General features: G+C 45.3%; 1 protein-coding gene across 2 annotated transcripts in view; it reads left to right on the top strand.

Moving 5' to 3' along the window:
• SLC9A3 (solute carrier family 9 member A3) overlaps nt 1–27,908 on the top strand; it is a 481,978-nt gene that overhangs the window by 122,453 nt on the left and 331,617 nt on the right. For both annotated transcript variants that reach the window (XM_040433112.1, XM_040433113.1), the window contains exon 3: nt 7,080–7,240. In XM_040433112.1, coding sequence (XP_040289046.1) covers nt 7,080–7,240 — 161 coding nt within the window. The remainder of the gene's footprint in view (nt 1–7,079; nt 7,241–27,908) is intronic.

The raw sequence follows: 27,908 nt of genomic DNA on the forward strand, positions 1-27,908 counted from the left end.
TCCCTTTAACCCCTGTACAGAGATCTGGACTTCTCCGCTGAGAACCATCCAGGCTGCTACCTCCTAAAGTAGTCGTGGTGTAGTTGGCTGCTGACCCACTGGAGGCAACAGTGAGACAAAAGTGCAAAGCACCAAGGAATCAGGCACGTGCGTAATCCAGGTCATAGTTCCATGGTCGGAGCAGGCAGCAAGCAGCAAGCAGCAGAAACAGTTCGGTACATGGGCATTCAGACAAGAGCGCACCTTCTCTGGTTTCTAGAAAATAGAAAACCTCAAAGCTCAGATGAGGAGGTGAATCCACAGCCCAGATTAATAAGAAGGCTAATCAGCTCCTAAATCAACAGCGGGCTGTGAACACACAGAAAATATTAACGCTTGCAGTTCTGAAGGACAGTTAAATGAGCAGTTGTCCCAGTACACACAGGGAGAGTATAGCAATGTCTGCATCTACCTGGGACAGCAAGAAAGCGAAGGACATGGACCGCCGACGTGACATTCCTATTATATAGGGTGCCATACCCCCCATGAACTATGCCTGCTGTAGTTGCTGCTTTTTATATATGCAATCCCCCCTACCTTTCCCAATGTAGTGTCTAAAGTCTAAAACCATCCCCTACCATCCACAGCCTTCCGGCCCCAGCGGTTTGAACTTTTGTTTTAAATCTTCAGAGATGACTTGCTCTGTTATGCGTGCTGTTGTAGCTGGCTGTCAGAGCATGGCAGTGAGGGCTCATGGTAGTACACACTGCAGATCAATTCACATCACTGGAGCAGGGGCGTATTAAGGCTATCATAGGCCTTGAAAAGTATAAACAGTGTGGGCCCTCTACCAGTCTAAAGTTTTAAAATGATCTGATGCTTGAAGTGGTTGTCCAGCTTCTTATAAAGGATGGCCCATCCTGAGGACAGGCCATCATGATCTCATCATCGAGGGTCTGTCACTCCCACTGATCATCTGTTCTGCAGGAGCTCTGGTACTAGAAGTCAGCACAGGAACTACACAGCTTCGTCTACTGTGTAGTGGACAGAGCTGGTTACTGCAGTATTTAATTCAATGGGAGCAGCGCTAAAATAACCAGCTCCATCCACTATACACTGGACAGTGAGGTATATTTCAGGTGCCCACTTCTGGCACTGGAGGTTTTACAGAAGAGCTGATCAGTGAGAATGCAGGAGGTTGGATAGTGGTGGCCTGTCATCAGGGGTGCACCACCAATGAGGCAAGGTGAGGCTATTGCCTCAGGCAGCACCAAGTAGGGGCAAGAGGGGGCAGCGGAAGGGCCATGGGCAATAAACACTTTCATTGTGGAAACTCTCATCTCTACGTAACATAGTAACATAGTACATAAGGCCGAAAAAAGACATTTGTCCATCCAGTTCAGCCTGTTATCCTGCAAGTTGATCCAGAGGAAGGCAAAAAAAAAAAACCTGTGAGGTAGAAGCCAATTTTCCCCACTTTATGGGAATAAAAATTCCTTCCAGACTTCAATCAGTCAATCAGACTAACTCCCTGGATCAACGACCCCTCTCTAGTAATATTATTACGCTCCAGAAATACATCCAGGCCCCTCTTGAATTCCTTTATTGTACTCACCATCACCACCTCCTCAGGCAGAGAGTTCCATAGCCTCACTGCTCTTACCGTAAAGAATCCTTTTCTATGTTTGTGTACAAACCTTCTTTCCTCCAGACGCAGAGGATGTCCCCTTGTCACAGTCACAGTCCTGGGGATAAATAGATGATGGGATAGATCTCTGTACTGACCCCTGATATATTTATACATATTAATTAGATCTCCCCTCAGTCGTCTTTTTTCTAAAGTGAATAAACCTAATTTTAATAATCTTTCAGGGCACTGTAGTTGCCCCATTCCAGTTATTACTTTAGTTGCCCTCCTCTGGACCCTCTCCAGCTCTGCTATGTCTGCCTTGTTTACAGGAGCCCAGAACTGTACACAGTACTCCATGTGTGGTCTGACTAGCTATTTGTAAAGTGGTAGGACTATGTTCTTATCACGGGCATCTATGCCCCTTCTGATGCAACCCATTATCTTATTGGCCTTGGCAGCAGCTGCCTGACACTGGTTTTTGCAGCTTAGTTTGCTGTTTATTAAAATTCCACATGTCAGTGTTACCGAGTGTTTTACCATTTAGTATGTACGGGTAACTTGCATTATTCCTTCCCATGTGCATAACTTTACATTTGTCAGTGTTAAACCTCATCTGCCTCTTCTCTGCCCAAGCCTCCAATCTATCCAGATCCCTCTGTAGTAGTATACTGTCCTTTTCAGTGTTAATTACTTTACACAGTTTAGTGTCATCTGCGAAAATTGATACTTGCAAGCCTTCTACAAGATCATTAATAAATATATTGAAGAGAATAGGGCCCAATACTGACCCCTGAGGTACCCCACTAGTGACAGTGACCCAATCTGAGCGTGTACCGTTAATAACCACCCTCTGTTTTCTATCATTGAGCCAGTTACTTACCCACATACAGATGTTTTCTCCCAGTCCAAGCATTCTCCTTTTATATACTAACCTTTTATGTGGTACAGTGTCAAATGCTTTGGAGAAGTCCAGATATACGACAGCCATTGATTCGCCGCTGTCAAGTCTAGAACTTACCTCCTCATAAAAACTGATTACATTAGTTTGGCATGACCGATCCCTCACGAAGCCATGCTGATATGGCGTTATTTGCTTATTTCCGTTGAGATGCTCTAATATAGCATCTCTCAGAAAACCTTAGAACAGTTTACCCACAACAGATGTTAAACTTACCGGCCTATAGTTTTCAGGCTCTGTTTTTGGACCCTTTTTGAGTATTGGCACCACATTTGCCATGCGCCAATCCTGTGGGACATTCCCTGTCAGTATAGAGTCCGCAAATATCAGAAATAAGGGTCTGGCTATGACATTACTTAATTCCCTTAGGATACGGGGGTGTATGCCATCCGGTCCTGGCGATTTGTCTATTTTAATCTTTTTAAGTCGCTGATGTACTTCTTCCTGGGTCAGACAGGACACTTTTAATGGGGAATATATTTTTACATTCTGCATGTCAAATGACAGTTTATTTTCCTCAGTGAATACATTGGAGAAAAAAAATATTTAACAGCTTTGCTTTCTCCTCGTCGCTCTCTGCGACTCCCCCCTCATTACTCTTTAAAGGGCCGACACCTTCAGATTTATACTTTTTAACATTTATATAATTGAAGAACATTTTAGGGTTAGTTTTACTCTCTTTGGCAATTAATCTCTCTGGTCTCTAGTTTGGCCGCTTTTATTTGTTTTTTACATGTTCTATTTTTTTCCTTATAATTTTTCAGTGCTTCCGTGCTACCCTACTGTTTTAGTGATTTATATTTTCTTTTTGTCATTTATTGCTTTCTTTACAGTTCTATTTATCCACATTGGTTTCTTTTTGTTCTTCAACCTTTTATTCCCATACAGTATGTAGCTCTCACAATGAGATTTTAGGATGCTTTTAAAGATATCCCATTTTGTGGCTGTATTTTTTATTTTTGAGGACTTTGTCCCAGTTAGTTAGGCCTATGGCCTCTCTTAGTTGGCTACATTTAGCTTTTTTGAAGTTTGGTATTTTTGTTCCTCCCTGTAGAAACGCTCTTTTGAATGATAATTGGAAGGTTATTACTTTATGGTCACTATTTCCCAGGTGTCCCCCAACCTGCACGTCTGTTGGTCTGTCAGGTCTATTGGTTAATACTAAGTCCAGTATGGCCATCCCTCTAGTCGGGTCCTGAACCAGTTGGGAGAGTTAATTGTCTTTGGTTAGTGCTAAGAACCTGTTTCCTTTATGAGATATACAAGTTTCAGTTTCCCAGTCTATATCTGGGTAGTTGAAGTCCCCATAATAACCACCTCATTATGATTTGCCGCCTCGTCTATCTCGTTTAGTAGTAGATTTTCTGTCGACTCTGGTATATTAGGTGGTTTATAGTAAACTGCTATTAGTAATTTATTGTTGTTTTTAGCTCCATGTATCTCTACCCACAGTGACCCCACATGTTCATGTCCCTCACTTATATCTTCACGGAGTGTGGGCTTTAGACAAGACTTTACATAAAGGCAAACCCCTCCCCCTCTCCGGTTTTGACGATCCTTTCTAACCAGACTGTAACCTGTCCTCAGGACAGCAACACAGTTGAATGTCTCTCTAGCCCACCATTTCCTTTAATAGGCTTTAGTCCTAGTTTCTATAGGCTATTGGAGGCCGGTGTCATCATTATCATGCTGAAAAGACAAAGGTAATAGTGGCTCACTGTGCCTTTAACAAGGGAGTGGTGCTGCAAAGCCCTGTTGGTCCACCAAACCAACACAATAGTATATGTAGAAAGTGAAAAATTGGGCTGAGCGCTCAAATACTGGAATACTGCATGTATAGGCTCATAAATTATTTATTCTCTGAAAAGCATACACAATAAAAACAATATAAAACTGACATATATAGTAATAACTGACATAAGATAAATTCAGCATAAAATGGATCCAAATAAATGTGACGATATAATGCAATATAATCTCAGTTGATCCTCTCACATGAAGGGGTTAAATGCATGTAGTAGTAGAATCAGCAGGTTTGGTGTGTGTATCCGCCTCAGGTTGTAATGGTGAGTGTGTATACACCTCAAGTTCAGTTTGCCAGTATCATTAATAGATTAATCAGCAGGTGTGTTCCTCCACCTGCAGGAATATACCCACTCTATCCCAAGACAGATTGGCAACAAATGAAGCAGTCATAGGTAATCTTCAAAACAATCATAAAATAGGCGATATGGCAGAAAGATTTCCGGCGTATGTGTGGCGTCCCACTATACTGCACTGCCTAAAACGCCTTTTACCTTTCCGGACGGCTTCTATTGCTGTAAATGTCCTTTGTGAACGGGCCCATTCATATGATCCTCAATTGACCAGGTTTGTGGTGAGTATTACAGGGATCTCAAGGTGTGTAATGCAGCCAGTGTCCGGCAACACCAGGGAGTCGGTGGGGTTCCAGAGGGATATCTTTCAAGATGGTGGATAAAGGCAAATATGTTGTTGTTCATCCGTACATACAGCAGGTCCTAACCAAACGCGTTTCGGGGTTTTACCATTTAGTATGTACGGGTGACTTGCATTATTCCTTCCCATGTGCATAACTTTACATTTGTCAGTGTTGAACCTCATCTGCCACTTATCTGCCCAAGCCTCCAATCTATGCAGATCCCTCTGTAGTAGTATACTGTCCTCTTCAGTGTTAATTACTTTACACAGTTTAGTGTCATCTGCGAAAATTGATACTTGCAAGTCTTCTACAAGATCATTAATAAATATATTGAAGAGAATAGGGCCCAGTACTGACCCCTGAGGTACCCCACTAGTGACAGTGACCCAATCTGAGTGTGTACCGTTAATAACCACCCTCTGTTTTCTATCATTGAGCCAGTTACTTACCCACATACAGACATTTTCTCCCAGTCCGAGCATTCTCATTTTATATACTAAACTTTTATGCGGTACAGTGTCAAATGCTTTGGAGAAGTCCAGATATACGACATCCATTGATTCGCCGCTGTCAAGTCTAGAACTTACCTCCTCATAGAAACTGATTAAATTAGTTTGGCATGGCCGATCCCTCACGAAGCCATGCTGATATGACGTTATTAGCTTATTTCCGTTGAGATTACATTTCATTGTAATCCTGCTTTTGATGATAATGAGATGATTACTGCAAAATGATTACTACAGAACAAAAACAGTCAACTTATTATAAAGCTAATTGTTCAATGTATAAACTGCAACATTTCAGGATTTTTCAGGATTTTTTAATAAAACATTTGGAAAATAAAAAACACAAACTAATATCCATTATAAAAACAATTTTCAATAAGAAAATCAGTCATACTAAATATATCTATTCCAGTATGCCCTTTTCCCAAGTATGCCTTTTTCATGACTGCAAGCAATAATATTAATATTAGAGATGAGTGAATTTATGAAAAGTTCGATTTGGCCTTTTACAAAAAAATTCACTTCTTGACAAATTACTTCGTCACGAAGCGCATTTTTTTGTAAGTAGCGGGTGCAATGACAGGGATCTGCGATAGCCCGTCATCGTACCCCTCAAATGCCGCGGTCATACATGATCGCGGCATATGAGTGTAAAAACAGTGTGAAATTAACATAAATTTTTTTTTAAATCAATCTTACCGCCTCCATTTGCTCATGACGGGTCGGCCGCCACCATCTTGCTTGAAGATCTGGAGCGAAATCTCGCGCGGTGCGAGATTACATCATAATTAAGATGGTGGCTGGCGGCCCGTCTCGAGCAAATTGAGGCAAGTATGAATTTTATTTATTTTTTTACACTATTTCAGGTTAAATCGATTCGCTAACATGAAGAACAAGGAAATTCGGCTTCGAGGCGAATCAAATTTATCCTGAAATTCGGATCGAATTCCACTTTGTGGGATTCGGTTCGCTCATCTCTAATTAATATGTATAATATTTGGTGGCCAGGACCATGGGAGAGCCCATAAGCTACTGCTTTTTCTTATAGTGTGCAAGCACGACAACCACTCATGAATTGCAGGGTGGTCTTACCCATGGAAATGAGCAGTGTATAATGTGATTGAAAAATTAATCCAGCCAGCAAAGAAAGCAATATGGACAATCACAATACATTAGTAGGTGGCTTGTATTAACTTCTTCCACATAATGAATGCTATTTGCTGAAGTGAGACAACCCCCTTAAGTCTTTGTAGAAACAGTAAAGGTGTATTCTTTTGTATAATAAAAATAATTGAAATGGTTTCTGTATTTTAGGCCATTGGCACAGTCAGTGTTTTGTCACTGATTCCATTCAGTGATTGTGAGCCAAAACCAGGATTGGAGCCTACACAGTGATAAGGTATAAGTGAAAGATATGCCCCTATTCTATGTTTAGACCCGCACCCGGTTTTTGCTCACAATCACTGATAGAAATCACTGACCGAACACTGACTGTGTGAATAAGGCCTTACTTGTCTTCTATCAATTTACATGTGATAATCTGGCTATTTTTTGTTTCTGTTACAGGGGATCTACAGATTGGTGTCTTGGAGTTTCTTCTTTTTGGAAGCCTCATTGCTGCTGTTGACCCAGTTGCAGTTCTTGCTGTCTTTGAAGAAGTCCATGTCAATGATGTCTTATTTATCATTGTTTTTGGTGAATCTCTCCTGAATGATGCAGTTACAGTGGTAAATACATGTTTATTTTTTTATTACACCTTGTATACATTTTATAGGAGTGATTTCCAACCTATGGTTCTCCAGATGTTGAGAAACTACACCTCCCATCAGCCTGCTTACGATTATTTTCTTAGGCACCAGGAGTATAGCGAGGGTGAGCGACAGCCTCTGCATTGACCCCAGGGGCAGACAGGTAGAGCTATGGATGGGACATGGGTCCCTAGAAGTCTTGGCTTTCCCCTCTCTCTTCTGGTTATACTGCAAAAAATTACAACAACCAGAGCTTCCTATTAGCAGTTTTAGATTTTTGTGTGTAATGTGTGTATGTTTGTGGGTATCAGAGTAGCAATATACATTATGTGGCACATTTATGAAGTCTTAATAAAGTCCCTAAGCTGGCAGAGGATTCGCCAAAATTATGAAGAGGCCCATCCAGCGCCAGTTCTAAATGTAAGACAGCTTCCTAGCGTTGCACCACCATCTTCCCCGTGACATCATTGTCAAGTTGTAATTAATGCTCAAGGCCACATGACAAGTTATTGAGACATGCTATGAATGTCGGTCGGCACTGCGTGGGTTGTGGGTGCACGGTCCGCGGGCGTCGCCCCAGGTACTTCAATGAAAGAAAGAAACGTCTTTCTTTCATTGAAGTTATTAAGACATTGACATTTTTGTGGGGGTATACCCACGACGGTTATTGACTTCTGTTTCAATAAATTGTTTGAGTTTATGAAATCACCATTGCATGCTTCTACTTAAATGCACTACTTTCATATAATCACTGTGGCATGTTTTCCACAAATTTCACCCAAAAGCCAAATATCCCTAACTTTTTGTGAATAGTGCAATGTCTCCATGCAATGCCCTCAGTATAGCCCCCTGCAGTGCTCTCAGTATATATGTTTGTTACGGCAGTGGGTTTGGAACCACTGTCTCAACCAACAAATTTGACTTTCGACTAAACATAAGGGCATTATCCTGGCAGTCCTCTGGTTTTCACCCTTTAACTTCTGTACAGGAATCTGGACTTTACTTCATGGAAACCAGCAGGCCGCTACCTCCTGGAGTAATCTCTGTGTGATTGAAACACTGGTGCATGGCACCAAGGGTCAGGCAAAAAATATACTTGGGGGCAGGCCGAGGTTAGGGCAGGCAGAGTATGAGCTATCTGGTAAATGTTTCAAGGTCAGAGCAGGCAGTGAAGGGTCAATACGGAGGCCAGCCTGCTAAAGGACGTTTAAAATGAAAACAAAAAATATATTTATTGGTAAACCTACACTAAAAACGGGAGCACTAGTACCCACAAAATATGCAAAAAACAGGCTATGGGTGCAAAAAATGATGTAGCCCCCCACCAAGTGTTCTGATTAGATAACAGCCAAATTATATCCACTCCAATGGAGACCTCAGCTGCAGGGTAACTGCTTAGATATCAGCAATTAGGGCCATCCATAGTGATGAAGCGGCCCAACACATGCAGATAAGGCACTATATAGTAGTGATCTAGCGCTGCAGAGTGTACAGTGTCACAACGCTAGCACAAAAATCTGTGCTATCCTCTCCGGGTACAGTTATGTACCTGTCACGGAACCATGAACCAGACGTACAACAAGAGATAAGTGAAAATAAGAAGGCTTTATTGAAAATAAAGCTGTAAAGCAAAAGTCCAAACGGATGGTGAAACCGAAGCAGAGTCTTTGAGAGGCCAGGGGTCAGGAACCAGAAGGGTAGTCAGACGAAGCCAGGATCAGGAACCAGCAGGGTAGTCAGACGAAGCCAGGATCAGGAACCAGCAGGGTAGTCAGACGAAGCCAGGATCAGGAACCAGAAGGGTAGTCAGACGAAGCCAGGATCAGGAACCAGAAGCAGCAGCAATCTTAGAAGCATGTGAACACAGGAGGACCAAGCAAGGAACTGAAGCCACAGACCTCCTATATATATGAGCTAGGCATCCAGCTCCTCCCAGTGGGAAGGAGGAGCCGCAGGGTGGAAAGCTACAAGAAACCCAGAAACCAAGATGGCCGCCAGCACATGTCAAACGAAGGAGAACAGCAAGAAGGTAAGACCATGACAGTACCTCCCCCTCAAGGGCCCCTCCTCCGCGGAGCAAAAAAACGGTTTCTGAGGGAAGCGTGCGTGGAAGGCTCGGAGCAAGGCAGGAGCATGGACATCTGCGGAGGGAACCCAGGAACGCTCCTCTGGACCATAACCACGCCAATGGACCAAAAACTGCACCCGACCGCGGACCAGGCGTGAGTCCAGGATATTGCTCACCTCATACTCCTCACGATTGCCCACTCGGACCGGACGAGGCCGAGGAACCGAGGAAGTGAAACGATTACACACCAGTGGCTTCAACAGGGAGACATGAAACACGTTAGAGATCCGCATGCCAGGAGGAAGCGCAAGGGCATAGGCTACCGGGTTTACCCTGCGAAGCACTCGGAAGGGACCAACAAAGCGAGGCGCCAGCTTGGGAGTGGGCACTCGAAGGTTGAGGTTGCGGGTGGACAACCATACACGGTCTCCGACCTGGTAGGAAGGAGCAGGCGCTCGTCTGCGATCAGCCTGGAGTCTCTGGCGCTGCGCACAGGCCTCAAGGGACTTCTGGATCTGTACCCAAGAAGCACGTAGGACGGAAAGGTGATCCTCCACAGCCGGAATATCCTGGGGAGAGAATACCTCCGGTAACACGGCAGGTTGGAACCCATAATTGGCCATGAAGGGAGACGTCCCAGAGGAAGAGTTCACCGCCGTGTTCCTGGCAAACTCAGCCCAAGGCAGGAGGTCAACCCAATTGTCTTGGTGATCGGAGACATAGCAACGAAGGAATTGCTCCAAGGCCTGATTGGATCGTTCTGCGGCCCCATTGGACTGAGGGTGGTAGGCCGAGGAGAAGGAGAGATGAATCCCCAACTGGGAGCAAAAGGCGCGCCAGAACCTGGACACAAACTGACTCCCCCGATCCGACACAATCTCCTTGGGCAAACCGTGCAACCGGAAGACCTCCCTGGCAAAAATCGTGGCCAACTCTTGTGCAGAGGGTAACTTCTTGAGAGGAACACAGTGGCACATTTTGGAAAACCGATCCACAATCATGAGAATGACCGTATGGCCTCGGGATGCAGGGAGGTCCACAATGAAATCCATCCCCAGGTGTGACCATGGGCGCTCCCCGGTGGCTATGGGTTGCAGAAGGCCCAACGGAAGGTGCCGAGGGGACTTACTCTGGGCACAAACGGAGCATGCCGCTACATATGCGGCGATGTCGGAACGTAGGGAAGGCCACCAGAACAGACGTGAAACAGCCCAGGACAGCTGATTCTTTCCAGGATGCCCCGCGGTCTTGGAGTTATGGTAGGTTCGCAACAACCGAGTGCGCAACTCCTCAGGCACAAAACATCTGCCGTTGGGTCTCCCAGAGGGAGCACCAGATTGAGCCGCCAAAATCTGCTCACCCAGGGGAGAGGTCAGGCTGGTGCGAATGGCGGCCAGGATCTGATTCGGAGGTATGACCGAAGTCGGAATCGACTCCTCCCTGGACAGCTCGGAGTACTGCCGTGATAGGGCATCCGCCCTGATGTTCTTGGAACCGGGTAGGTAGGAGACCACGTAATTGAAACGTGACAAGAACAGAGCCCATCTGGCCTGACGTGGTGTCAATCTCTTGGCCTCAGAAAGGTAGGTCAGATTCTTATGGTCCGTCAGGATGAGAACCGGAACCACCGAACCCTCGAGCAAGTGCCTCCATTCTTTAAGGGCCTGCACGATGGCCAATAACTCCCTGTCACCAATCTGATAGTTGCACTCCGCGGAAGACAGTTTCCGGGAGTAAAACCCACAAGGAAGCAGAGGACCCTCTGGTGTTCTACGCTGAGACAGAAGGGCGCCTACTCCCGTCTCAGACGCGTCCACCTCGAGGACAAAGGGCAACCCAGGGTTGGGATGCGACAGAATCGGAGCCGACACAAAAGCGGACTTTAGGGCCTCAAAAGCTCGGATGGCCTCGAGCGGCCAGACCTGGGAATTACTGCCTTTCCTGGTCAGATCCGTGAGAGGCTTGGCCAGCATGGAAAAGTCCCTGATGAACTTCCGATAATAATTGGCGAAGCCCAAAAAGCGCTGCAGGGAACGAAGACCACTGGGCTGGGGCCACTGTAAGACAGCCGAAACCTTCTCAGGATCCATGGAGAACCCCTCAGCAGAAATGATGTAACCTAAGAAGGTTACCTGGGATCGGTGAAATTCGCATTTCTCAAGCTTACCGAACAGCTTGTTCTCTCGTAACCGTTGCAACACTCGTCTGACATCCAGAATGTGGGCCTCCATGGATTCAGAATATACCAAGATGTCATCCAAATAGACCACCACACACTGCTGCAACAGGTCACGGAAAACATTGTTGATGAATTCCTGAAAGACTGCGGGCGCATTGCACAACCCAAAGGGCATAACCAAGGATTCATAATGACCGGTCCTGGTGTTAAACGCGGTCTTCCACTCATCGCCCGCCTTGATCCTTACCAGGTTATATGCCGCCCTCAGGTCGAGTTTGGTAAAGACCGTGGCCCCTTTAAGGCGATCGAACAGCTCGGAAATCAAGGGTATCGGGTAAGCGTTCTTGATCGTGATGCGATTGAGACCCCTGTAATCGATGCAAGGCCTCAACTCACCGCCCTTCTTTTTCACAAAGAAAAATCCAGCCCCTGCCGGGGACGAGGATTTGCGAATGTGTCCGCGTGAAAGCGCCTCCCTCACGTACTCCTCCATGGCCTCATTCTCCGCTACCGACAGTGGATAGACTTTGCCACGAGGAGGAACGGCACCAGGTTGTAAGTCTATGGCACAATCGTATGGGCGGTGCGGAGGTAGAGCAACCGCGCGCACCTTATCGAATACATCCCGGTACTCCTCGTATTCAGGAGGCAACAGAGAGTCCGAGGAAGTACACAGCAACTTGACAGACCCATGGATGCAACTAGCCCCACACTGCGGTGACCACGAGAGGATCTCGGCTGATCTCCAATCGAAAGTTGGATTATGCTTCTGGAGCCAGGGGTACCCCAAGACCACCGAGTAGTGTGGAGACGAAATAACCTGGAGGCAGACCGACTCTCTGTGAACGGCACCAATGGCTATCCCCACTGGAAGGGTCTCATGAGTCACGTGTGGCGGCAGAAGGGGTCTGCCGTCTATCGCCTCAAGAGCCAGTGGGGAACCTCGAGCCTGCAGAGGAATGGAATTGGCGGCAGCGAACACACTATCAATGAACAAACCACCAGCACCAGAGTCCACCAACGCCTGGGTCGTCACCGAGCCCCCGACCCAGGAGAGGACAACAGTGATCAGTGGTTTGTCAACACGGGAAACCGGGGACGAGGAGACTCCACCCAAGATCTGCCCCCGACAGGATCTCAGGTGCGAGCGTTTTCCCGGACGGTTCGGACATGCCAACCGAAAATGCCCACCGAGACCACAGTACATGCATCGGCCCTCGCTTCTCCGGAGTACCCTCTCCCCCTCGGACAGGCGAGCAAACCCCAGCTGCATGGGTTCACCCCCAGACAAGTCATCCCCAGGAGGCGTGGGAGGAGAGGGAGGCACGGGTGGGACAGCAAACGTAGGCGCCAATCTGTTAGAAGACCTCCGCAGGCTCTCCTTAAAGGAAGGTCTCTCCCTGAGTCTGGTGTCAATCAAAATCAGGAAAGAAATAAGAGACTCGAGCTCCACTGGTAGGTCCTTAGCTGCAACCTCATCCTTCAAGGCATCCGAGAGACCATGAGAGAAAGCAGCGACCAGAGCCTCATTATTCCAGCCCACCTCTGCTGCCAGGGTACGAAACTCAATGGCGTATTCAGCTACGGATCGTGAACCCTGTCTGATGGACATAAGGAGCTTCGCAGCAGAGGCAGCACGAGCCGGCACATCGAATACCTTCCGAAGAGAAGCAATAAAACCGGAAAACTCGGCAACCACCGGATTGTTGTTCTCCCATAAAGGGCTGGCCCAGGCCAAGGCCTTGTCCGAGAGCAGCGAGATCAAGAAGCCCACCTTTGATCTCTCAGTAGGAAAGGCATGTGGCAGCAACTCGAAATAAATGCCCACCTGGTTAAGGAAACCTCGGCACTGAGTTGGCTCTCCCCCAAAGCGCTGTGGAAGAGGGGCAGAACCGGTCATACCCCGAAACACCGCAGGCGCAACAACAGGTGTCGGGGTAGACTCTGGCGCAACAACCGGAGCGAAATGAGCCGTGCGTTCAAGCAGGGTTAGCAACGCCACAGCGAACCGACCCAACAGGTGATCCTGCTGATCAAGTCTGGCAACCAGCATGGGTAGCGAGGATGGCCCTGTACCGTCAGAATTCATGGCTTGGTCCTAATGTCACGGAACCATGAACCAGACGTACAACAAGAGATAAGTGAAAATAAGAAGGCTTTATTGAAAATAAAGCTGTAAAGCAAAAGTCCAAACGGATGGTGAAACCGAAGCAGAGTCTTTGAGAGGCCAGGGGTCAGGAACCAGAAGGGTAGTCAGACGAAGCCAGGATCAGGAACCAGCAGGGTAGTCAGACGAAGCCAGGATCAGGAACCAGCAGGGTAGTCAGACGAAGCCAGGATCAGGAACCAGAAGGGTAGTCAGACGAAGCCAGGATCAGGAACCAGAAGCAGCAGCAATCTTAGAAGCATGTGAACACAGGAGGACCAAGCAAGGAACTGAAGCCACAGACCTCCTATATATATGAGCTAGGCATCCAGCTCCTCCCAGTGGGAAGGAGGAGCCGCAGGGTGGAAGGCTACAAGAAACCCAGAAACCAAGATGGCCGCCAGCACATGTCAAACGAAGGAGAACAGCAAGAAGGTAAGACCATGACAGTACCCCAAGCACTTTCTGCCTGCCAGTGGATAAGTTGCTTCCTATTAAGGATTCACAGTGCCCGATCAGCCTGTGAATGAATAAGCTACTCCTGAATGCGTTTCGACATAGGGAGTAATTCCCCCGTGTCATCGTACGCGGCTGCTCCGAATGCGGGTATAAATGCCATGTGAAAACAATAAGACCGGGCACTCAAATATGGAATCAAAATGAGATAACTATTTAATGGAGATTATACTCCCTAAAATGGCAGTGCATAAAATAGATAAAATCAATACATATACATAATAGCAGCATAAAATAAATCTCATATACACAACAGCATATAAATAAATCGCATTAATAGCAGCAATAGGTACAGCATATGAGACCGCAATCAATTAATAACCATCAAAGGTGCAAATATGGAAAACCGCAATTCGTATGTTTGGTGGATATCACTCTTTCCAGTAATCGCATTCGACTTCAATAGGGTAATCAGTCCCATATGTCGCTCCTACTAAGAGTTAACAGAGCATAAGCAGATATCGCAAGAACTCAGGAAGTCATAAAGACACAGTGCGATGATATATCGAGGTGGCGTCCCACCTATTAACGCAACTGTATCAATTTTACCTAAGTCCAGCCGGTGTCTTCTTGTCCTTACAGGGACTTGGAATGTTCACAGTGAACCAAACGCCAACTGGATATCCGCTCACGTGGCATATTTAAGCTTCGTATGATTGGAGCTTTTTAGGCGAAGGTTCCTCCAGTAATCGCCGGTCTTTTAACACAGCCGTTCAACTTTAAAGTCCAGGGAAACTACTGTCCCAGCATGCCGATGCAAGGTATAAACCATACGCGTTTCAGGGTTGTTTGAATAACCCCCTTCCTCAGTGGTAACCTTGAAATGTTTCCCCATATCCTTTAATATTAAATCATGGTAGGTGTCAAAGTCCGAACCGGAATCACATCATCCCAAAGAGATATAGAAGACCCGGATTTCCCAAGTGCGGTTTCTGTGCGTTTACTGTGCGCTTTTTTTTTCTTCAAAATTGCGTTTTATATGCTATTGCTGCTTAAATACAATATAAATAACATTCAATGTAAAATTGAATTAAGAACAAACTAATATTCCGTGATATAGCCCATCAACATCTGTAATGCTTAATATACAATTGTCAGTCCAGCATAGGCAACAATTCACTTATATTGCGGCTAATGTTCATATCCTGCAACAAATACATTCCCACGTTATGTGGAACACACAATTTTGTGTATATATATATAACATATCATATGCAATATCATATATAATATATAGGGAAAACTCATTGACAAAAGGAGACCAAATATATCATAAGTCTTCCATTATGTCAAGGGGTGCCCAATCACAGGAAGCCAAATAACTCCCAGTCTGCCTTTAACCCATTAGGAACTAATGAACCAAAATCAAATATGAACTTAGATTCCATTCTTGACATCTTTTTAACCAAATCACCACCTCTCCAATCTGGTGCCACATTGGTCAATGCTGTATAGATTAGGCCCGTAGGGTCTTTATTATGGCATAAAGTGGCAAAAGTGCTTTGAGACGGTGTGATTCTCATAACCTCTGCGTATGTTGGCTACATGCTCCGAGATCCTCTTTTTTAGACATCTCTTGGTGCGGCCAACATACTGTTTCTTGCAGGGGCACGTTAACAAAACAAATAACATTATTACTATTACATGTCAAGAAAGTTCTTATTTCATGCAAATAGCCATTACTAGTTGAAATGACTTTCACAGTTTTCCTGGAAAAACTTGTTATTTGGCAATTAGAACAGGATTTGCACCTGAAAAAACCTTCAAAACACAGCCAATGATTATCCCTTACTTTATTAGGTATCTTTACTGTAGGTGCTACTTTTAAACCTAAATTGTTTGCCCATGTATATACTATATTTGGTCTTGCTGTTATCACTGGTCCTATAATTTTATCCTTTTGTAAGAAGGACCAATGCTTTGTAATGATGTACTCAATTTTTTTATATTGAGTGTTGAAGGGTAATATGATCTGTAACCCTTCACACGACATCGGGTCATTATAGGACTGTACTGATCCTTCTACAAAAAATTATTTGCGGTCCAAATCCCTAACCTTATTCAAGGCTTTATCAATACAGTCACTCGGATAATTTTTCTCAACAAACTGCTGTTTTAAAACTTCAGCCTCTTTCTCAAATGTATCATCCATTGTGCAATTTCTTTTAAGACGCCTAAACTGGCTCATTGGTACATTTAGCAACCACCTAGGGAGGTGGCAGCTAGAATGTACAGTCGTGGCCAAAAGTTTTGAGAATTGCATAAATATTGGAAATTGGAAAAGTTGCTGCTTACGTTTTTATAATAGCAATTTGCATATACTCCAGAATGTTATGAAGAGTGATCAGATGAATTGCATAGTCCTTCTTTGCCATGAAAATTAACTTAATCCCAAAAAAAACTTTCCACTGCATTTCATTGCTGTCATTAAAGGACCTGCTGAGATCATTTCAGTAATCATCTTGTTAACTCAGGTGAGAATGTTGACGAGCACAAGGCTGGAGATCATTATGTCAGGCTGATTGGGTTAAAATGGCAGACTTGACATGTTAAAAGGAGGGTGATGCTTAAAATCATTGTTCTTCCATTGTTAACCATGGTGACCTGCAAAGAAACACGTGCAGCCATCATTGCGTTGCATAAAAATGGCTTCACAGGCAAGGATATTGTGGCTACTAAGATTGGACCTCAATCAACAATTTATAGGATCATCAAGAACTTCAAGGAAAGAGGTTCAATTCTTGTTAAGAAGGCTTCAGGGCATCCAAGAAAGTCCAGCAATCGCCAGGATCGTCTCTTAAAGAGGATTCAGCTGCGGGATCGGAGTGCCACTAGTGCAGAGCTTGCTCAGGAATGGCAGCAGGCAGGTGTGAGCGCATCTGCACGCACAGTGAGGCAAAGACTTTTGGAAGATGGCCTGGTGTCAAGAAGGGCAGCAAAGAAGCCACTTCTCTCCAAAAAAACCATCAGGGACAGATTGATCTTCTGCAGAAAGTATGGTGAATGGACTGCTGAGGACTGGGGAAAAGTCATATTCTCTGATGAAGCCTCTTTCCGATTGTTTGGGGCATCTGGAAAAAGGCTTGTCCGGAGAAGAAAAGGTGAGCACTACCATCAGTCCTGTGTCATGCCAACAGTAAAGCATCCTGAGACCATTCATGTGTGGGTTGCTTCTCATCCAAGGGAGTAGGCTCACTCACAATTTTGCCCAAAAACACAGCCATGAATAAAGAATAGTACCAAAACACCCTCCAACAGCAACTTCTTCCAACAACAGTTTGGTGAAGAACAATGCATTTTCCAGCATGATGGAGCACCGTGCCATAAGGCAAAAGTGATAACTAAGTGGCTCGGGGACCAAAACGTTGACATTTTGGGTCCATGGCCTGGAAACTCCCCAGATCTTAATCCCATTGAGAACTTGTGGTCAATCCTCAAGAGGCGGGTGGACAAACAAAAACCCACTAATTCTGACAAACTCCAAGAAGTGATTATGAAAGAATGGGTTGCTATCAGTCAGGAATTGGCCCAGAAGTTGATTGAGAGCATGCCCAGTCAAATTGCAGAGGTCCTGAAAAAGAAGGGCCAACACTGCAAATACTGAATCTTTGCATAAATGTCATGTAATTGTCGATAAAAGCCTTTGAAACGTATGAAGTGCGTGTAATTATATTTCACTACATCACAGAAACAACTGAAACAAAGATCTAAAAGCAGTTTAGCAGCAAATTTTGTGAAAACTAATATTTGTGTCATTCTCAAAACTTTTGGCCACGAATGTAGAATAAAATTATTCCTAGCTGTGGGCTTGTGATAGGTGCTGCAGCTAATCCTATCCAAATTAATATCAATTTTTAAATCTAAAAAATCGATACTGGTCTTACTGGTATTTGCTGTAAAATGGAGGTTCAGATTATTAGAATTTATATTGGATAAAAAAGAACTCAATGCTAAATCTGATCCCCTCCAAATAAAAATAACATCGTCTATGTACCGCTTCCAGAGCACCAGATCCTTCCCCAACATTGGCGGGATAACTTCATCCTCCCAATCTGACATAAAAAGATTTGCATAACTGGGGGCGAATCTGGTGCCCATAGCGGTACCAGACTTCTGCAGAAAAAACTCTGAATTAAACACAAAATAGTGTTTCAAAATTAAATTCACTGCCTCTGCGATATAATCTATCTGTATAGATTCAAAGCGTCCACTCTTGTATAATTGGGATGTTAATGCCTCCAGTCCCTGCTCCCTGCTCATGTCTGATAGATGTGTACAGGGATTGGACATCTAAGGTGCCCAATACCCAACTCCGATCCAATGTGAGATTTTCCAAAATTTGGACTATCTGTGTAGTGTCTTTCAAATTAAATTTCATATTTTTCACTACTAATTGGAGCTGGGAAAGGTTTGCCGTAAGGGAATTTATCCCCGAAATTATAGGGGGGTTTGTGAGGCACTTATGTACCTTCGGTAGGTAGTAAAAAACCGGAAGTCTACACTGTGTACTCAATATAAAATTCGCCTCACTTTCCAATAAAATATTCCCCCGCACACCTTTCTCACACAATTTTATCAATTGTGGATAAAATTCATTAATAGGATCCACAATCAGTTTAGTATAGACCTCCATGTCTGACAATTGGAGACACCGGCTGGACTTAGGTAAAATTGATACAGTTGCGTTAATAGGTGGGACGCCACCTCGATATCTCATCTCACTGTGTCTTTATGACTTCCTGAGTTCTTGCGATATCTGCTTATGCTCTGTTAACTCTTAGTAGGAGCGACATATGGGACTGATCACCCTATTGAAGTCGAATGCGATTATGGGAAAGAGTGATATCCACTAAACATACAAATTGCGGTTTTCCATATTTGCACCTTTGATGGTTATTAATTGATTGCGGTCTCATATGCTGTACCTATTGCTGCTATTAATGCGATTTATTTATATGCTGTTGTGTATATGCGATTTATTTTATGCTGCTATTATGTATATGTATTGATTTTATCTCCCATTTTAGGGAGTATAATCTCCATTAAATAGTTATATCATTTTGATTCCATATTTGAGTGCCCGGTCTTATTGTTTTCCTTTGATTCCTGTTTTTTGTGACTGGGTGGGTCACAAAGACCAAGAGCACCTTATCCTAATTACTCAGCTGTAGTGATCCACAGACACTTTGTTTGGAAAATGCCATGTGCCTCACCTTATGGTTATAAGCTTGTGGCCGCCGACCAATACGGAGTATGGGCGGGTCATCTTACCCCGCCCGCAGAGGCCGGCCACGGTACCAGAGAACATCCAGGGGAAGTGTTAAGAGGTACAGGGGGAACATCATAGGCGGCCATGCATAAATCTAAGTGAGGTATACATTAGCTGCGGAGTGGAAATCCTCCACAGAGATCAATAGGAAAAGGAACACTTAGAGTACCCGGTTAGGGGAGAAAGTGTGATAATGTACAAAAGGCTACCATGTACATAAGGATACCATGTATCACATATACAATAAGGTGGCTGCTAACATGTCCCTGAATAGCATCTATGTCTCTGATATCATATCGGGACCAGTGAAACAATAGGATATATAGGCTTAAGGCAGTAGAAACTGTGGCTATTGTAACCAGTAGTCAACATGTCCCTACTACACACTCGGGACTTATCTACTCACTGTCCCTATTGGGTGAATGGGGTTAAAAACACAATTGTGGCACTGCATGGGGTTAATACATGCAGGCCAAGGAACACAGGGTTCTGGGCAAGGCAGCAGGGACTGCTGCAGAGGTCTGCCAGGATACAGGAGCTCAGCAGGGGTTAATGCTGAGGCAGGGCAGCATATCAGGGGTTAATGCTACAGCAGGGGTTAATGGGGAAGGCTGTGCTGCAGGGGTAATGCAGGGGTTCAGGGACAGGGGAAGGTTACTCAGCCATCCATAACTCTGCTTCTCAGCTCTCCTGTGGCTACTCCGTCCTCCTGCCACTTCCTCCTTCCTGTCTGGGGCTGAGCTGGTCGCACGCACTCTCCTCTTCATGGGCAGGTCCGGATCTCTCTGGTCTTAACAGCACAGCGCATCGCTGCCTGCGCTCTCCTTCTTGCAGGGGATGTTGGGGTAGAGACTGCTCCCGAGCACCGGGCGCATGGCCGCCTGTGCTCTGTTCTATGGGGGGGGAGGTAAGGGCTCTCTCTGTTGAGCGCCGCACGGCCGGGGTATTTAAACCTGGCCGTGCTCGCTCCCGTCTTCCCGCGCTCAGCCCAGTTCACGTTGGCTGGCGCGGTGATATGACGTCACCGCGCCAGCCCGCGCATCCTGGAGCGCGCTTCCAGGCGGGGGGGATTCTTTTGATCCTCCCGCCTGTGAAGCGTCTGCATATCCCATGTGCTGTAATTACCGCACCGGGCATATGCAACAAACAGAGGGAGGGGTAAATTTATTCCCCTATCTCTGTTATGTTAACTATCTCCAGCCCTGCTGGGGATGTTTAACAAAAGGCACCGGATCTATTGATTCCTTGCCTTTTGAAGTCACCAGAAACTGGACATAATTGTCCAGCCACCTGGTGACATCTCCACCTCCTGCAGGAGCTGGAATGCGGGAGGAGGCTGGGGGGGGCACCATGACTGGGGGGAATATGCTGGACGCATTATAAATATATATCTATATGGATGCTTGGGGCACATTATATAAATATATATACAGATGTTTGCAATATGCATGGCCACAACCTGGGGGAATGAATGGGCAGTAATAAGCCCACCTATATATACCCATATACTGGGCCCACATACAGGGGACCCATATATACATGGCCATACAGGGAGTATATATCCCTATCGGCCATATAAGGGGCCAATATATACACAGATATAAACATATATCAATGAAGGGGCAGATACATATATATCTATATACACTCACCTAAAGAATTATTAGGAACACCTGTTCTATTTCTCATTAATGCAATTATCTAGTCAACCAATTACATGGCAGTTGCTTCAATGCATTTAGGGGTGTGGTCCTGGTCAAGACAATCTCCTGAACTCCAAACTGAATGTCAGAATGGGAAAGAAAGGTGATTTAAGCAATTTTGAGCGTGGCATGGTTGTTGGTACCAGATGGGCCGGTCTGAGTATTTCACAATCTGCTCAGTTACTGGGATTTTCACGCACAACCATTTCTAGGGTTTACAAAGAATAGTGTGAAAAGGGAAAAACATCCAGTATGCGGCAGTCCTGTGGGCAAAAATGCCTTGTGGATGCTAGAGGTCAGAGGAGAATGGGCCGACTGATTCAAGCTGATAGAAGAGCAACGTTGACTGAAATAACACTCGTTACAACTGAGGTATGCAGCAAAGCATTTGTGAAGCCACAACACCCAGAACCTTGAGGCGGATGGGCTACAACAGCAGAAGACCCCACCGGGTACCACTCATCTCCACTACAAATAGGAAAAAGAGGCTACAATTTGCACGAGCTCACCAAAATTGGACTGTTGAAGACTGGAAAAATGTTGCCTCGTCTGATGAGTCTCGATTTCTGTTGAGACATTCAAATGGTAGAGTCCGAATTTGGCGTAAACAGAATGAGAACATGTATCCATCCTCTGATGGCTACTTCCAGCAGGATAATGCACCATGTCACAAAGCTCGAATCATTTCAATTTGGTTTCTTGAACATGACAATGAGTTCACTGTACTAAAATGGCCCCCACAGTCACCAGATCTCAACCCAATAGAGCATCTTTGGGATGTGGTGGAACGGGAGCTTCGTGCCCTGGATGTGCATCCCTCAAATCTCCATCAACTGCAAGATGCTATCCTATCAATATGGGCCAACATTTCTAAAGAATGCTATCAGCACCTTGTTGAATCAATGCCACGTAGAATTAAGGCAGTTTTGAAGGCAAAAGGGGGTCCAACACCGTATTAGCATGGTGTTCCTAATAATTATTTAGGTGAGTGTATATGCCCACCTGACTTTCCTCTACAATCCCCCTGTTGTCGAGTAACACGACAATAAAGCTTGAGGGAAGGGTTGAGATATATTTGCCCCCTCAACCCCACCCTTGGTGACAGTTCAGGAAGGACTGAAGTAATATGGCCCATAGGTACCTAGACATCACCCATCGCGACTAACACCTCCGACCTGCCCTTCACCAAACCAAACGTCTCCATCCACAGAATACACTGTCTTCTTCCCGCTGGATCTTGGTCTGGAACTTTCTTGACATCTTTCGTTATGATCTTCAGGTATTAGCCACTCCCAATGTAATATAGGGAAATGGCTTAACCTTCGCAGTCTCTAGGTCAATACACACAGCAACCGTGGACTGGCCTTCTTTCTTTCCGTCAGTAACGATCTTCAGGTGTCAGCCACTCCCAATGACTCTGGAATGGCCTCACCCTCAGTCTCTAAGCTTAATGTCAGTGTTGATCTTCTGGCGTCAGCCACCCCCAATGTCAGTGCCAATCTTCCGGCCCATGTAGCACCTCCTTCTGGGGTACGGTAGGCTGGCTTCTTTTCAACATAGGCACAACTTTCATCTTGATTGAAGAATCAGTTGTTGGGAGGGTCTCCCATGGACAGATACGCAGGTCAGAATTTCTGGTAAGAGGTGATGTCATGGTACCTAAATTCTAACTGCGGGAAAGAACACTGCACTAACTGACATTCAGTCTAACCCCAGTTTTTGGGGTTAAAGTGGCAAATGAACTTGGTAAAGGAGGGGGCCTGTCCCTAGGGAATCTACTCTTCCCCATTCACACAAAAACAGGTCACATCCCTCCCAACACCGCCAAATTCAATTTAGTGTGTGTACCCATAGAGACTCATGCAACCTGGCATATCTCTCCACACTTCCAAAGACACAGGTAGGTCACAGACCCCGGTGTCAATGGGAAACGACTATAGGATGCAAATGTGTACAGACAAATTATAACTCACCGCAGTGCGTTTGGCAAGTTTTCCTGTGTATAGGCTGTCACACATTTGTACCTAGAGTGTCTATGGGTACACAATTGACAAACATACAAAATCAATATATGTACATAGTACTATGGGGTTTCAGGATAGCACAAGTTATACATCATGAACCCTCATAGGAAACCAAGTATAAAAACCTACAAATGAACAATATATATACAAATGTCCATGAGGTCCCTGGCTTCAGGACTTTGTAGGCATTATGTCCTGAGCCTCCTACAGTTAAAGTTTGTGAAGTTCCGTCTGGTTCTGGTGTAACTGGTCAGCAAGTCCGTTGACCCTCCGATACACATTCCCATGTATATGATGATGACCAGAACCAGAAGAACTTTTACTGGGTGAATCAAGAGATTGTAGCTGAACACACTCTTCCACCCGAACATCTCCAAGTCTTTCTCCAGAGCCTGAGACAATGCTCCCGCTGGATTGTGGCACAGTTCTCCATCTCTTAAAGACCTCAGAACAAGGGTCGCTTGACTGCCAAAATCCAGTGGGATCCTCTGGAGCCTCACAAAAGTGTCAGGGCGGATAGCTAGTCTCTTCTGTGGCGTCATCTGGGTTTTTCCTCTGTTCCATAGTGAGCATACCTATGAAAGAAGAAAATACCAGGCGCTCCTGGGGGATTTCTCCCCTCACGGTGCAATTAGATGTCAAATACCAGCACCAATACCTTTGACCCATGAGTAGAGAAAGGTATTGGGCTGCCCTTCATCTCACAGGACCCCTTGTTATCCTAACACTGGTGTCTGAACACCCTACCTTCAGAGGATCACGTCCTCTGCTTCACATCCCTCTGCACCAACAGATAAGGATGGCCACCCTACTAGGTTAGGATATATCCGAGGGGAGCTGTGGACAAAACACCATCTTGTTATTGATGTCACTGTATCCCTGTCCACTCAGGTGTACTCAGGCTGATTTCCCCCTGTCATCCTGTCTTGTGGAGTCCCGCAGAATCAATGGCATGGGTCATGCCCTGGCTCTTCAGGACTACACAACACAAAAACACAGTCCACACTCTGATGCCAATCACTCTGTGTCCAATCCTAATCACAGCTGTATTAACTGATCGGACTAGAATTAAGTGCACAGCACAACATTACACCAATGTTGTCTGTCCGCCCCAGTCCCCAGTATAACCCAGCCCTACCGAAAACCTTGAGCAAAACAGTGCTACTTATATTGATCAGAGAACTTGGTTGCTCATCGTGACATCCCACATAACAGTGTTACAATGTCACCCGTACCGCAAGCCAACTATTTTCTCAATCCACAGTATAACACCGTTTTACTCAAAGGGGACACAAGAATAAATCAAAAATAGCAGCGACTGGACTCACAGCAAGGAATGTAAACTACAAAAATCAGCAGGGTGGAACATATTCGTAGACCAGGACCACCACCATCAACATCAAGAAAAACTTACAGATAACAAAAACACATAACATGGACATACACAGGGAACAAACAGTGTAACAAATAGTACAGGGGTGTCAAATGTTGCCTAGTCTAGCTTGGCCATCCTGACCCCTCAGCACCTGGTGAGGCGTATGCCGCTGAGATGTAACTCCTTTATGGCCAGGCCGACTAGACCCCACTGCACAATGGCAATTTCTACCGGACACATTGTAATTACTTGCACAAGGGCAATTCCTTGTGTCCTTTGTTCCCACACCTGAAACACCTGACTTGGTTTCCTGTCCTGTGTGTCTTGTTTTTACCTGCTTTGCAGTGTTTCGCTATATGACCTAAGCCAGCACATGAAAAACATCTGATGTTTGTCCTGCATGGCTTAGGTCCGTCTACACTCTAGCCATGCTCCCTTCTCCTGAATTGTTCCATCCTCAGGGACGCACTCTTTACAATATTTATTTTTCCCAATGTCAGGGAAAAATCTTTGTTAGTCTGGACAGGCTCGGATTTTGGGAGATTTGGCCTGTCACAGACTAACCCCCCCCCCCCCCCTTTTTGCCCTGCACAGGGCAAAATTTTGGGAGATTCTGGCCCTGACTTTGAGGAAAAAGAAAGGGCCGGCACCATCTTGGCAAAATTGGTGATGACCTGTTGCACGCCAGACATTAGCTGGGACCTTACAGCAACCTCCGCCTTCGATTTGGCTACCGTCACGTCAGTAGAGGCAGTCCGCTCCTTGAAGGCCTTGACCTCAGTATAAGACTGAGTCAGCTTAGCCTCAATTTTCTCCTTCTGTCTCTGCAGCGCTACTAACTGTGACTCTATCCTAGCCACCAGCGCATCTCGGTCAACGGTAGACTGTACATTCTCTGCCAGCTGTGCCCGCAATGCCAAAACCTGGTCCGAATCACTGGCACAGCATTGGCAGTGAATGTTCGGAGGAATTCTCTCCATTGACCGAGACACCAGCGCAACTTCCTTTGGCTTGCAGATGCTAACCTCAAATGTATGAACAAGTTTGGCTAGCATCCAAAGCCATTTGGTGGCCTTGTTCAACACCGTCTGTTTGTTAACACATAACTTGTCGTAACTACAAGCCTGTGCTAACAAATTGGACCACAGCATTTCTGCTGACTTGTAAGTGGTGGGGAGGATGGGGTTAAATGTTCTGTGTTTAGCTAGGTGGTGTAGTGTGGAGAAGTCCATACTTACGTTTTGATGAGGGGCCATCTTCCTTGGTGCTGTCCTTTGTTGTCCCTTGTGTGCTGCGTGGAGAAGGTCCTGTAGTATCCGGAACGCCTTCTCCCAACCAGCCGGACTTCTCTGTTCAGCTCCAACGGTGATGGTCCTCTCTTCAGTGACACATGTGACGACTTCTCTCCAGTGTTCAGTGGGTGTGCAAGGCAATCAGAAAATCGTTAATACACAAAAATCAAAAAGATTTAAGGTTCTTTGCTGTAGAAATTGCCTTGTGTTTAGTTATGATTGAGAAAACTGCTTTACTTGTCCAAACTATCAGGTCTTGGACACTCAGAATCCACTGACCGCGTCCCTCCCGCCTGACTAGTTCACAGCGTAAGCGATTTTCCTCACTAAAACCAAACACAGATACAAATTTCTAGCAGTGGGCTTGGCTCGCCAATGTTAAGGGGAATATTAATTATTGATATTTTGGATAATACCAATAATTAATATTCATAAATAGGCGTGAGTCGTCTAGTGACGACTCCGCCTATTTATACTCTAAAAGAAAAACTGACTATGTTAGCTAGCTAATTGCCTAACTAACTAACAACCACTGTTGCCTATACACTCCACTGAACTAAACTACGTGTGACTTACTGCTACTACTACGGCCGCAACTATTAAAGACCATACACCGTACTATGAATAATAAAGTATTTATTGTACAATATAATTATAAGTCTAATAATATGTTATCTATATATATATATATATATATATATATATATTTATAGATCAATGGTTATAAATATATATACATAAAGACGCACACACCGCAATACAATAATAGCACTACAATACACAGTATTATTAAACACGATACAAACCTAACTACACTACACTACCCAACCTATCTACTCACTGTCCCTATGGGGTGAAAGGGTCTAAAAACACAATTGTGGCACTGCATGGGGTAATACATGCAGGCCAAAGAACACAGGGCTCTGGGCAGGGCAGCAGGGACTGCTGCAGAGGTCTGCCAGGATACAGGAGCTCAGCGGGGGTTAATGCTGAGGCAGGGCAGCATATCAGGGGTTAATGCTACAGCAGGGGTTAATGGGGAAGGCTGTGCTGCAAGGGTAATGCGTCTTCCCGCGCTCAGCCCAGTCCACGTGGGCTGGTGCGGTGATATGATGACTCCGCTCCAGCCCGTGCATCCTGGAGCGCGCTTCCAGGCGGGGGGATCCTTTGATCCTTCCGCCTGTGAAGCGTCTGCCTATCCCATTGTTAAATATCTCCAGCCCTGATGGGGATGTTTAACAAAAGGCACTGGATCTATTGATCCCTTGCCTTTTGAAGTCACCAGAAACTGGACATAATTGTCCAGCCACCTGGTGACATCTCCACCTCCTGCAGGAGCTGGAATGCGGGAGGAGGATGGGGGGGGGGGGGCCGCCGGGGCTGGGGGAATATGCTGGCCGCATTATAAATATATATCTATATGGATACTTGGGGCACATCCATATACATATATATATCCAATATAATCCTGGGGCACATTATATAAATATATACAGGTGTATGCAATAACTGGGGCATACATACATCTACACTGCTCAAAAAAATAAAGGGAACACAAAAATAACACATCCTAGATCTGAGTTAATTAAATATTCTTCTGAAATACTTTGTTCTTTACATAGTTGAATGTGCTGACAACAAAATCACACAAAAATAAAAAAAATGGAAATCAAATTTTTCAACCCATGGAGGTCTGGATTTGGAGTCACACTCAAAATTAAAGTGGAAAAACACACTACAGGCTGATCCAACTTTGATGCAATGTCCTTAAAACAAGTCAAAATTAGGCTAAGTAGTGTGTGTGGCCTCCACGTGCCTGTATGACCTCCCTACAACGCCTGTGCATGCTCCTGATGAGGTGGCGGACGGTCTCCTGAGGGATCTCCTCCCAGACCTGGACTAAAGCGTCTGCCAACTCCTGGACAGTCTGTGGTGCAACGTGACGTTGGTGGATAGAGCGAGACATGATGTCCCAGATGTGCTCAATTGGATTCAGGTCTGGGGAACGGGCGGGCCAGTCCATAGCATCAATGCCTTCGTCTTGCAGGAACTGCTGACACACTCCAGCCACATGA

Source organism: Bufo bufo, chromosome 5 (genome assembly GCF_905171765.1).
Source record: "Bufo bufo chromosome 5, aBufBuf1.1, whole genome shotgun sequence".
Taxonomy (NCBI): Eukaryota; Metazoa; Chordata; class Amphibia; order Anura; family Bufonidae; genus Bufo; species Bufo bufo.